The 13,358-nt window shown below is 42.9% G+C and overlaps 2 protein-coding genes across 2 annotated transcripts; both read left to right on the top strand.

Annotated features, from left to right (window-relative positions):
* Positions 1-384: 384 nt before the first annotated feature.
* glb1l2 (galactosidase beta 1 like 2) lies at positions 385-5,542 on the top strand. The gene is made up of 18 exons (XM_068745568.1): positions 385-548; positions 766-834; positions 916-1,011; positions 1,093-1,201; positions 1,285-1,377; positions 1,465-1,546; positions 2,106-2,170; positions 2,249-2,333; positions 2,417-2,554; positions 2,643-2,723; positions 2,825-2,931; positions 3,295-3,441; positions 3,555-3,626; positions 3,771-3,849; positions 3,957-4,044; positions 4,403-4,517; positions 4,669-4,785; positions 4,926-5,542. Exons 1-18 carry the CDS (start codon positions 385-387, stop codon positions 5,034-5,036), a joined length of 1,818 nt encoding a protein of 605 aa, XP_068601669.1. The 3' UTR covers positions 5,037-5,542.
* Positions 5,543-6,202: 660 nt separating this feature from the next.
* ilvbl (ilvB (bacterial acetolactate synthase)-like) lies at positions 6,203-12,163 on the top strand. The gene is made up of 14 exons (XM_068745569.1): positions 6,203-6,307; positions 7,273-7,474; positions 7,682-7,809; positions 8,371-8,621; positions 8,800-8,899; positions 9,050-9,147; positions 9,338-9,474; positions 9,608-9,742; positions 9,933-10,047; positions 10,363-10,532; positions 10,628-10,698; positions 10,805-10,876; positions 11,099-11,204; positions 11,298-12,163. The coding sequence occupies exons 1-14, from the start codon at positions 6,203-6,205 to the stop codon at positions 11,474-11,476; spliced, it is 1,869 nt and encodes a 622-aa protein (XP_068601670.1). The 3' UTR covers positions 11,477-12,163.
* Positions 12,164-13,358: the final 1,195 nt, after the last annotated feature.

Below are 13,358 nucleotides of genomic sequence, written 5' to 3'. Positions count from 1 at the left end.
ACTGTATTAATATTGCATTTATTCAACAGGGACAGAACGACAGGGAGAGAGATGGAGCACTGACCTATTTTTTTGTTGGGGAGCAGCAATAGTTTCCTTTATCTAAAAACAACCTCCCATCACCGTTCAGTTCTCTCCATGTTTTTCACGTAACTGGAATCTCCTGTTCTGCATTTGAAATCAGTAAGTCTTATCTTGAATTGTGCTCATAATTTGTTCCACGCTGTTCAGTTCCACACTAACTCTATTTAGTATTTAGTATTATATATATATATATCTATGATATAATTTATGACAGGTGTTGAAAGGTTAAATAGGAATGTTTTCCCTATTTTATTTCATCGACTTGTTGTTTCCCAGTCAGATCGCACTTCACGCAGAAGAATGACTCACCTTGAGGGACTGAGAGCCGACTCCTCGCAGTTCTCTCTGGAAGGGGAACCCTTCCGGATCCTGGGGGGCTCCGTTCATTATTTCCGTGTCCCCAGATCCTACTGGGCGGACCGTCTGCTGAAGATGAAGGCCTGTGGCCTGAACACTCTCACAACGTAGGCTCCCGCTGCAGCCTGACGATGACTCACATCACAGCATTGTTCACTGTTGCTCTGCTGGAGACGGGCAAATACAGAGCAGTGCTTTCATGAAAGGAAACAGTTCAGCTTTAGAGGAAATAGAAGCAACAAGTACCTGCTGATGAAAGTTAAAGCAATGTGTTTTTTGAAGCTACAAATTATTATATATATTTTTTTGTCTTTTATTTGACAGGTATGTGCCCTGGAATCTGCACGAGCCCGAGAGAGGAATGTTTAACTTTCAGGATCAGCTGGACCTAACGTAAGGATGACATCTTTTATTCTTCTTTGACATAAAGTAAGTCATGCGGAATGTTTCCTTGGATGTGTCTGCCATTCTCAGGGCCTACATCAGTTTAGCAGCAGAGATGGGCCTGTGGGTGATTCTGCGTCCTGGACCTTACATCTGCGCTGAATGGGACTTGGGTGGGTTGCCCAGGTGATGCCAAATGCCCATGTGCTTTGAAATATGTCCAGATACCAGAGGTGGCCACCGACGCTCTCCTCGTGTTTCTTTCAGCTGGTTGTTAAAAGATAAAGGCATGCGGCTGAGGACGACTTACCCCGGATTTGTAGAAGCTGTGAACCTCTATTTTGACAGGCTTATATCGGTCATCAAACCTTTGATGGTGACTAAAAGCGCCGTTTAAAAATGTCAGTCATCTCTTGAATGAATTCATGGAGATCTAATAGAGAAAATCGTGTGTTTCAGTTTGAAGCAGGAGGCCCGATCATCGCTGTCCAAGTTGAGAATGAGTACGGCTCTTACGCCAAAGATGAGAAATACATGCCCTTTATAAAGAATGTGAGTTGCCTCGTGCGTTGAATGTGTCACTGCATCTTCTCATGGATGGAGTGAATTGTACACGTAATGCGTTTTTGCTTCCTCCAGTGTCTTCGTTCCAGGGGCATCAAGGAGCTCCTGATAACCTCGGATGGCCGGGCAGGTTTGAGAAGCGGAGGAGTGGCAGGAGGTCATGAAAACCGCCTCAAACATTTATATGTATTTATTGTATACCTTAAAGTGTATCATTTTATATCTTTAAAAAACAACAACAACAACAATGAATTAAACATTAAAACGAGAACCATCCATCCAAAACTGGATATTCAATCATTATGTGCTCACTCCCATGATAACGGATAGCATACGGCTATACAACAGGCATAATAGCAGCTGAACAGTGAAGGGTTCAGTTTTAAAAAGGGTCCAAATAATGTATTTTCAAAGCATTTTAGAATCTGGACAACCTGGATTACATCATATCAGCTACATGGAATTATTTTACGCTTATCTTTTTTGTTTCTTACTTTATATTTTACACTAAAATAAGTCCCATCTTCTGCATATTTTTTAAGAGGATGCTGCAGTGAAGTTTGAGTGTGAAATATTATGTGGAGAAGGGCTCCTCTGGCATAAGGATGGGTTGATGATGAGAGAATTTACACTTTTGGGGTGAACTGTCCCTTTAAATTGATTGACATTATCGATAACCAACCTCTAACGGACTCTATACTTAATTCTCATTTCAGTTCTGAAAACAATCAACCTGCAGAGACTGACATTTGGAGCGATCCAGCATTTGGCTTACATGCAGGTCGGTCGATCACAGATAAATGAAAATGGCTTTTGCCCTCACGAGCGATGCCTGACTGCTGGTCTGTGCTCCGCGCAGCCCGGCAAACCTCTGATGGTGACGGAGTACTGGTCTGGGTGGTTTGACGTCTGGGGTGACCGTCATCACGTGTTCCCCGCTGAAGGTAAAGGAAGCCCTTTTTATCCAGCCTTTTTACGGTGAGGCTTGGTTATATGATGTGGTCATTTGTTGTCATGTGGTTTCCAGACATGCTGGGTATTGTGTCAGAGATACTGGACAGAGGTGCTTCTATCAACCTGTACATGTTCCACGGGGGGACCAGCTTTGGCTTCACGAATGGCGCGTCAGACTTCAGCACCTACAAACCTCAGGTCACCAGTTACGGTTGGTTTGGCAGTCGGAGAACAAAGAACGGTTTCAGATGAGCGTAATTCCCCTCAATAAATGGATTTGTTTGTGCCTCTGTCTCCAGATTATGATGCGCCGCTCTCAGAGGCTGGAGATTACACCCCGAAATATCAACTCTTGAGGAACTTGTTCAGCCAGTACCACTGTAACGTCTTTACTTACTTTAGTGCACCTGTTGTATTACAGGTGCACCAATTGTTCAAATAGTGCACCTGTTTGACTCAATATTTGAACAACGGGTTCTAGCTCAGCCTCTTCCGGAAATGCCTCCTCCCCAGGAGAGGAAAGCATACGACCCTGTTATTATCCAGCGGCACCTGTCACTGTGGGCCGGCCTGCCCTTCACTGAGGCGGTAAGCGCTCTGTCAATGTTATTCTACACGCTCTTTAATAGCCTGTCTCATATCCACCAGTATATGTTTCATGCACATTAATCTGTGTCTAGTCTAATTTAATCTGTATATTTGTCTACACAATCTGTATACTACTGTATATATAATCTTGTCTATATCCATGCATAGAAATGCATATATATATATTATGTCTAGCTTTACAGAATGCTCATAGCATGAAATCTGTGCACATAAGAACTGTAAAACCTTTTGCACATTTCTGTCTAGTACTTGCACTTCTGGTTGGATGCTAAACTGCACTTCGCTACCGAGTACTTGTACATAACGACAATAACGTTGAACCTAGCCTAACCTAATATGCAGCCATACAGGTCAGAGAGGCCGGTGAACATGGAGAACCTCCCTGCCAACAATGACAACGGTCAGTCATGCGGTTACACGCTGTACGAAACTACCATCACCAGTGGAGGAACACTGAGCTCGGAGAACAACGTCAGAGACAGAGCTCTGGTGAGGACAGACAGACACAGACATGATGCATGATGATGGCGACGTCAAGGCTCGCACATCATCAGGACTTTACGTGATGCTCTCTCTCTCTCTGTTACTTCCTATGACTCGAGGTTTTTGTGGACAGGAAGTGGGTCGGTAACTTGGACAACAAGATTCACAAGCTGACACTCCCCGGTGGAGAAGTACGGTTTCTTCTTACCTTTTAATTTATACGTCGTCCACATTTTCATCAGATGGGCTTTTAGATTGAGCTCAAACGAGCTTTGGAGCGTGGGGTTGATTTCAATATGTCTCTTTCCTAATGACACGTTTTTTGTACGTCGAAGGGGACGAGGACGTTGAGCTTGCTTGTGGAGAACTGTGGAAGAGTGAATTATGGGAAAAACTTGGATAGTCAGCGCAAAGGTATTCTTGTTTTGTGTGCTCTTCAATACACAGATGTATTGATTTGACTTATTTATATATTCTATTTATGTATTTATTGCACAGTTCTGATTTGCATTGTGTTACAGGTATTGTGGGGGACATTCTGTTGAATCGCTCCCCTCTGAGACAATTCACCACCTTCTGTTTAGATATGAAGCCAGGCTTTATAAAAAGGTTGGTCAGCTGGATATTATGTTTTGTATTTATGGAAATAACCAGGCTGCCAGATGAACACTGAAAAAAAGCTAGATTAATCTTAAAATATCCATTACATGATATAAATGGGGGGGGGGGGGGGGGGGGGGCAAGACACTCCCACCAATATGTCACTGAGATAATGTAGGATTAGAGCAGTTCTTCATGCATCTAAGATCGAAATGGTATCTAGACAAAAAAAAAACATTATGGAAAATCGTTCTTAAAGCATTATCACCTTGGTAACACCATCATGGTGTGTGTTATGGGCCGGCTGCAAGGATACAATAAATGTGATGCTTATCTTGGCAGATTTATATTTTTGATCTTGTTTCAGATTAATGAGTTCAGGCCAGTGGGAAGCTGACCTAAAGTCGACTTCTACTCCAGGATTTTTCCAGGCCACATTGTGCGTGGACGGTCCTCCCAGAGACACCTTCATCAAACTCCCCGTGAGTGCAGTCATGCTTACAGCACATGAATATAACATTGTGGATAGGTTTAATGCATTCTGATGTCTCAAAATCACACAAGTGTTTTTACTGGATTTCATCGGTAGACGTTCCACATCGTTTATTGATCAAGTCCATCCATCATCCACAGGGTTGGAGTAAAGGAGTCGTGTTTGTTAATGGAAAGAACCTGGGACGTTATTGGTTTATTGGCCCCCAACGCTTCCTTTATCTCCCTGGACCTTGGCTTCAAGGTGGGGAAAACCAGGTATGCTAAAAAGCTTTCGATCAAAGGGTAGTGGTCAGATTTCACAGAGATAAAGCCTCTGCTTGTTGTAGTTACTCTCCATAATTTGTTGCACATTGTGTGTGTACAATATGTCATGCAATTCTCATGCTCTCTTTCAGATTATTGTTTTCGAGGAGCAAAAAGTGGACGACAAAATACTGTTTGCCGAAAATCCTGATCAACAAAGAACAGTTGATGTCTACAAATTCCCCTTTTGCACAGTGTTCTAAAAATAATGCTCAGCTCGGACATACGCTGAGAGTTTATTAATAGTGGCAGTTATTGTCGCAGATATTCCTCTTAAATTACAAGTCATAATATTTGAATGAGCAGAATTATTTGCAGTTGTTTTCCTTCAAAATAAAAGTTACATATTTGTAAAAATGGACAGTGCATGAAATAGTAGTCCAAATACATTTTGGAAAAGGAAGGGTGGGGAAACCTTTACTGGGACACAGGCCCCATTTACTTGACCATTACTTGTTTTGCTTTCTATCTATTTAGTCACCTTTTATTTCTTCAATTCCTGCTGAGCGCAAATAACATGCAACATATTGTCACATTTGACTTATCCCTGCCACTTTCATACAGCAGTGCTGCTGTTGAAACTGTTTTTATGATGTCATGCTCTGTATATCAAAACCGTAGAAAATTATTCAACGTATTGAACTTTTGTAAACTTGCATTGCTCTGGAATTCATTCATATTGATTTTATTAAATCATTTTCAGTGAAAATATCGTAATCCCAGTTTTCATTGCCCGTAAATGTATACGTATGTTTAGTACTTATATAAACATGGTAAAACGAAATGTAATTTCCATTCTCCACTTTAATTAACAGAGATGTTGTTGACCTTTTTTGAAAATATTAAGGTCATTCGCGTAAGTGCTATTTTACTACAGATCTATGTACGAATATTCCACCATCCGTGAAAATAATAATGCGAGCAATACACAAATACATGATTATCCCATGATACTTGCATCAAATGTATTAATTTTATTTTATTTAATTGCCAAATCGATCATTATGTGGAGCCCAGCGTCTACTTCCGTGTCTATTCACGTGACGGCGTTCTAGCCAATCAAGATTGCTGTGATGACGACAAAACTGATGACGTTGCACGCAAGGCGCGTCATATTACAATAAACGGAGCTCAGCCCCGACGGGCATCTAAACTGCAACGCAACAACAGCTAATAGTTTTACCGCAACCTTCTCGGGATGTCTGAGGTTCCGCGCTGAACCAAAGAAGGACTTTACGAGCGAGACGTAATGGGAGTTCAGCGGCTGCATTAGCGGCTCCATTCTATCCTAGCTTAGCCGAAGCGACTCAGTGTTAAGTTTAGCCTAATTTAGTTGTAGTTTTTTTTTTTTTTACTTCCTGGTCCTAGCATGGAGTTCTTGCTCATCTTCCTCGGATGCGCTGCAGGACTTGTGGGAGTTGTGCTTTTGCTTGCAGCCTACAAACTTGGCGTTCTCTACCAGCTGCTCCACAAGGTATGCAGCCCCAAATGCCGCGCTGCAGGCATTCGTGTCGGCGAGGCCTTCGCACGCCCTTTCCCACGTTTATTTATTTATTTATTTATTTATTTATAACCCATGTCGAGCTGACTTTAGGGGAAATCACGTGCCTTCATCCTGTCACAGGTGAAAGGTGAGCGCGGTACTTGGACTTTGACCGTCCTTGTGGCTTTTCATTCATGAAGGCTGTCTACTAGTGGGATAGCACATATAACTAACTCCATAGCAGGGAACTGCCCTGCAATTATGAAATAACCACATACCCGACGGGCATCTAAACTAGGGCTCAACAGCATTGTGTGTATTCTAGAACAGAGGATTATTAGACGCATCCTGACCCGAAATCCACGCAGGATTGGAATACTTGCTATAATTTGTGGGTGTTCTTCATTGTCTGTGTTTCTGACTATTTTCCTGCCCTCAAACAACAACAACAACAACCTACCGGTAGTGGAAAAATATCAACATTGGTTTCCACTGTTGCTCCTACTGTTCCACTCCTCAACAAAAGCTCAGAACGAAGGATCAGCCATGATGTTGTTCATTTTCTGACCCACGTCGAGGTCACTATTGTCTAGTTTAGTAGGAGTGCATCAGTATTGTGATGAGGTGAAAGCAATGCGCTTTAGCGTGCGGATGTCTTCATGCTGGGACTTGTACGTTAGCGATAAGTTGGTTTTGTAGACGGTGGAGTTTGAACAGCCTCCTGTCTCTTGGCCAGACATCAAAATCTTCCATGTCAGCATGACTAATCCAAAGAAAACTCTCTGACTTGTGCGTTCGCTGCAGCCCGATGCCGACTCATCGAATGTAATGTCGCTGTCTGTACCGTACTGGCAAAGACGATAAAGTCTATACCATACCATGATAAAATGGCGCTCGTGATCTAATTGTCTGATCTTTGACTCTTAACGTTCATCCTTTCCTCTGACTGACATCAGACTGAGACGAAGAGCCCAAGGCATGGCGGCGAGAGCGTGGCGGCCGTTCTGCGTGCCCACGGCGTCAAGTACGTTTTCACCCTGGTTGGCGGACACATCTCTCCGATCCTGGTGGCGTGCGAGAAGGTGGGCATCCGCATTGTGGACACCAGACACGAGGCCACCGCCGTCTTTGCCGCCGATGCTGTGGCGAGACTCTCAGGTGCAGAACTTTTCATTTAATTCGTAATCGAACTCGCGCCACGTCGGAACAGAATTCATGAACAGTCGTCCGCTTCGGTGTGTTGTGTTCTCTGTTTTGAATAATGGAATTGATCGCAATTGGAGGAGACTTGTTACACAGATAAGGTCAGAGTTGTGTCATTGTCGTGTATATGCAGTATTTATTTATTTATTGTTGTTCCACCAGGTACTGTTGGTGTCGCGGCGGTGACTGCTGGCCCGGGGCTCACTAACACGGTGACGGCAGTGAAGAACGCTCAGATGGCCGAATCGCCATTGCTGCTCATCGGTGGAGCCGCTGGAACACTACTTAAGGTGCGTTAGCAAAGGCCTTTTGGAACAACAACAACAACAATATCTTGCAGTCCATAGTTTGAGGGTACGTACCTTCCCATTGGTGCAGAACTCCCTTCTTCCGTAACGAGTGCGTTACGCTTTACGACGCTACAAACACGACTCTTGTGTCGCGTTTGTAAAGAACTCTTTAACGTGGCAAGAAAAAAAACCCGATGCGACCAACCATGTTGAGCGACGAACAACACGAAAGCATTCTCGTTTCTTACTCTTCTTCTTTCAGTTAGCTGCTAGCCCACTAGCTGCTTATACTTTTGCAAGTGGCTTCTGTATATTTTCTTTATACCTGTTCCAGGGCGGCTTTGACCCGCCTCCATGACTTGCTGATTGCAATGACTGACGCTTCCAGTGTTATTTAGTCAATCAGTTTGCTGCTGTGTAAAGTTCTTCCTTCAGCTCGACTAGCATCACAAAGGCCGTAATGCGCCCGCATGCGTGTTTACAAAGGGCTGCTGCTGTTAGTTTGTTCAGAGTACACAATGGCTTACGACAACCCGGTAAATGTGTTTACCTCTCGTACAGGGCAGAGGGGCGCTGCAAGACATCGACCAGATGTCTTTCTTTAAGCCGCTGTGTAAGTTCTGTGCCTCCATCAGCACCGTCAGGGAGATCGTGCCCACTCTCAGAAAGGCCCTGGCCATCACTCAGTCGGGAACTCCTGGTCCTGTTTTCATCGAGTTCCCCATCGACACGCTCTATCCCTTTCATCTCGTTTCCAAAGAGCTTGGACAGACGTTCCCTCCCAAAGGCCTGATAGGAAAAGTTCTATCATGGTATGTTATCGGCATTTGTATTTCAGTGATGGCAGAGTCATTTTCTTCAGCTTGTAGCTCAGGAAATGTTGAAAATTCATCGACACCTAAATGAATCTGTGCATTTTCAGCTCAAATTTGGCATTATCGTTGCTTACAAATGCAATAATGCAAATGTGATGGTCTGGTTTCTCGTAAGGTATACCACTAACCACTTCCTGAACATGTTTGCTGGAGCCTGGGAGCCCAGAGATATGTCTCCACTTCCTGTTGACATCCCACAGGCCACAGATGACCAGGTTTGTATTATAGGTGTGATGCTACGTATACGTTCTGGCTAATGTAATTTTACATGTATATGTAAAATACTTGTAACGTGTACAGCATTAAGATGACTAACCAGAGCTTTAAATGGTTTACTGACTTTATTTTATGTCGATGCAAACCAGGTACAAAAGTGTGTTGAGCTTGTTAGTCGAGCCAAGAAACCTGTCATTCTGCTTGGTAGCCAAGCAACACTGCCCCCAACTCCAGTCGAGGATATCAGGTAAAGGACAACCTCTATTTACTTTTCAATCCTGCGTCCTTTTTTTAATGATATGGTTTAGTTGCTATAATTCTTAAAAATGTGTTTAATTAATAAAAATGTCTTATTTTTTTGCTTGCATTTGATCATGATCAACATTGTTTTGTAACATTAGTTGAAGACAGTCAAAAACCTTGTCCTGCTTTTCCAGGAGGTCTTTGGACGACCTGGGAATCCCATGCTTCCTTGGGGGCATGTCTCGGGGCATGCTGGGTATAAACAGTCCCATCCACATAAGACAGAACAGGAGGGATGCTCTGAAGGAGGCTGACGTGGTACTTTTAGCAGGTAAGAATATAATTATGCTTTATATAAGGTTCTTTAGAAAAATGCAGTGAGTTGTATTGTTTGAAATACCCTTAGCAACTGTATTTCCAAAATAGCCAGTAATTCCTGAAGAAATGAAAGATTGTGTTTGTAGGTACTGTGTGCGACTTCAGGCTGAGCTACGGCAAAGTTCTCAGCAGACGCAGTAAGATCATCGCCGTCAACAGAGACAAGACGCAGCTGCTGAAAAACAGCGGCATGCTCTGGACACCAGCTATAGCAATTCAGGGTATGTTGGCCATAGGGCATGATCAGAACTAAAAACAAATCACAGTATAGGAAGGCTGGGAGGTGCTTTTCTTACTCGAAGCGTTACTATGGTCACACCATGCTCCTTCTGACACCACATCCTGTAGTGGGTTTATATTTGAGATTATCCGTGCGTGTGATCTGAAAATGTCTATTTCTGTCTGTTACAGGCGATGCTGGTTCATTCTTGGTGCAGCTTGCCAAAGGCCTGAAGGGCCATCGCTGTCCAGAGGAATGGCCTCAGAGCCTCAAAGCAGGAGATCTGACCAAAGAAAACGCTAACAGGTACAGAAGGCAGCGAGGATGATGCCTTGTTTGCCTTTGTCTCATCTTTTATTGTGGGAAAAATGGTGCTGAGATATTGCAGATTCACAGTCATTCAAATGGAGGGAGGCATGTTTTATATAGTCATATTTTTGTTGGCATCATATCAACTGTTGATGATAAACACATGATTACGAATGCTTGAAATAGTTGTTTCTTGGGCAGAAGGATTCGCGTGTGTGGTCTGTGACTCATTGTTCTTCAAATAGACTTGTATCAGGGTTGCCATGACGCTTCCACCCCTCGTAGAGTAAACGAGAGTATTCCTTACTCCAGGGCAAAGGCTAATGAGAAGACTGACCAACACTTGAACCCCTTGAAAGTCCTCTACTCCGTGGATGAGCTGATGTCGGAGGACAGCATCGTTGTAGCTGATGGAGGCGATTTTGTGGGGAGTGCGTCCTACATAGTGAGACCAAGAGGCCCCATGTGTTGGCTTGATCCAGGTTGGAGCTCATTGTTTTTTTGTTTTTTTTTGCTGTCACCGAAAATGATAAATGAACGTATTCGGAGGTTAATTAGACTTTTTGTTTTTTCTCAGGTGCCTTTGGGACCCTGGGAGTTGGAGGAGGGTTTGCCCTTGGTGCAAAACTTTGCAGGCCGGATTCTGAGGTATAGCGTCGATCCACAAAGTTTTGACGCTGTTGTGTTTGATTTAACTTCCTTTGGGGTGGGGGGGTCACTCTGAATTGATTCAGCTATTTTTCGTGCTTTTCAGGTGTGGATAGTGTACGGTGACGGCTCACTCGGATACAGCGTTGCAGAGTTTGACACATTCACTCGCCATAAGGTGAAATCTCTCGCCACAAAGAGTTCCTCGATGTTTTATATTTTATAATGTGTCATAAACTTGTTGGTTAAATTGATTAGCATCATTAAAAACAACAACCATAGACGCCATACATGATTGTAAACATAAATATGGCAGCGAGGATGCTAAACTTTCTTTTGATTTTTGATTTCTGTTGCTTGATTGGTTCTTCTAATCCACTTTTCTGTTTTCCACTCTCAGACGCCAGTTATAGCTGTGGTGGGAAATGATGCGTGCTGGAGTCAGATATCCAGAGAACAGGTTCCGTTGCTCGGTAGCAACGTGGCATGCGGCCTGGCATTTTCAGGTACGTTGTGTCTGGTGGCAAGCGGAGAACATGAACCGGCTACACCCATCACTAATTTACTTTTACTCATCGTGTTTCTTCTGCTGGTTACAGACTATCATATAGTGGCAGATGGCTACGGCGGGAAGGGCTACCTTATACGGCGTGAGGATGAGGACAGGCTAAGCCACATCATCAAACAGGCTCAAAGGGAGTCCCAGGAGGGCAAGGCTGTTCTTCTCAATGTTCTGATCGGGAAAAGCAACTTTAGAGAGGGTTCTGTCTCTGTGTAGAGCAGTTGTCTTCCTTCACCGACTTCACTAACAGGCTCTCCTGAACGCTTCCAGAGAATGGGAAGGGATCCTGCCCGATGCCTTCGGGTTTTGGAGTGAACAAATCTATGCTAATTCTTTGTGCACTTAAGGTCATATTTCACTTTGTTAATGACCTTTTCAGCATCATGAATCGCTCACCCGTCCTTACCTCAACGTAGGAGTGCGAAATAATCTGTTTCTTTGACTTATTTGCTGTTAAGTTTTGCTTTAAGGCATTTCTTTTGCCCTACGCTACTTTCATGTTCGTCATTCTTTTCAAGGCAATTGCTGCAATTCCAAAATGGATGTGAGTGAAAAGCAAGACAGCCTTGTTTTTTGTTGTTGTTTTTTTAGGGATGTTACCTCTGAAGGAGGTTGTTGTCAAATGCTTTGCCTTCAAACATTAACTTAATGTTAAAGTTAACTCTTTCATGGTAATAAAGAAGTACTGGAGGTCACTCATGATAGAGAACAGAGGTGTGATTTTTGAAATTAAACCAGTTTGCCTTTTCTTGTCGTCAAATGGAGAGGGAGGTTTTTTTTTTGTGGATATATGAAGTTTTAGTGCTTTGATATAATGTGGTTTGATATTCTATCATGGTCAACGTTTGGAAATGTCAAACTGAAGAAAGGTGTGCATTTTAATGTCTTTCAATGCACTAATATTTACAGACTGTGTGTTGATTACGTAATGCATTTCAATGATTTCAGTAATTAAACAATTCCTCAACATTTCAATTTGTGTGTACTCTACTATTAATACTACTGTGTGTCTCATCTCCCTATACTGCTGTTGACTCTCTTCTCAGCTAACCCCTTTTCTTGTATACACTTCTGCACTTCCTAGTTCCACCATCAGGTCTCCTTTCCTTCCAGAAGACACACCCAGTCCTCTCCTACCCGTCTCCCCGATCACCTTAGCTGTTGTACTCCAGTCTTCTGGAAGCCTCTCTTGCCCACCCAGAGCCTGTCTCACCTCTTCCCTGAAAGCCGACACTCTTCATTCTTCAGCCTCCACCACTTTGTCCTCTGCTCTGCCTTAGTCCTCTTCATCTTCTTCACCACTAGAGTCATTTTACGCACCGCCAGCCTATGTGGGCTGGCTAGATTCTCTCCTACCACAACCTTACAGTCAAGTCACCTTCTGAAAATAAGTGTTCTATCCCAAGTTTCTGCTCTGAATACCAAACTTGCCCATCACTTCATCTCCTCTGAGGCGGTCCTAATTTCGTTGGTGTTCATCAGTGTGTTCAGTTATTTAGTAGATGTTCAATGACACCAGTTTCTAAAGTCAGGGACTCGAAATTACACGTAATTAACTTTAAAGCCCACTGGATAGTATTTAATATACACTTGGCCTTCCAGGATTTTGAGACTTCATTATAAATTGTGATTTTTTTTTTTCAAAGATGAATTAATTCTAATAAATAACTGCTGTATTTCTAAAGTTTGACCTGATGGTGGAGCTAAAGTGCAGGTCAACGTTTCATTATCAGGGGGTTATTTATGTATTCAACGAATAAACAAATTCCCTGACACAAAAACTTGGTCATTAATTTTCTGGAGGCAAATATTCCTGGGGTCGGATTGACCCCAAGGATTAAATGTGTTCATGATATTTAAAGATAACAGTAGGGTTCAAGTGCTGTTTTTATTTTAAACAGGAGATGGCAGGCTAAGTGTTACACTGAAACACTGAACGCGGATGTGTTCCTGTTTATCCTAAGAAATTGACTGGATGATGATTATGTATGGTAGTAAATCGATTATTATCATTTTGGCTGTGACAGTGCTGAGTGAAATAATGATAATCTCATTTGGATTCGGTAAAGTTGTGGTTATTTTCTGTAATATATATATA

The sequence above is a fragment of the Brachionichthys hirsutus genome, chromosome 11 (assembly GCF_040956055.1).
Source record: "Brachionichthys hirsutus isolate HB-005 chromosome 11, CSIRO-AGI_Bhir_v1, whole genome shotgun sequence".
NCBI classification, from domain to species: domain Eukaryota; kingdom Metazoa; phylum Chordata; class Actinopteri; order Lophiiformes; family Brachionichthyidae; genus Brachionichthys; species Brachionichthys hirsutus.
This window is presented reverse-complemented; position numbering and strand designations above follow the sequence as displayed.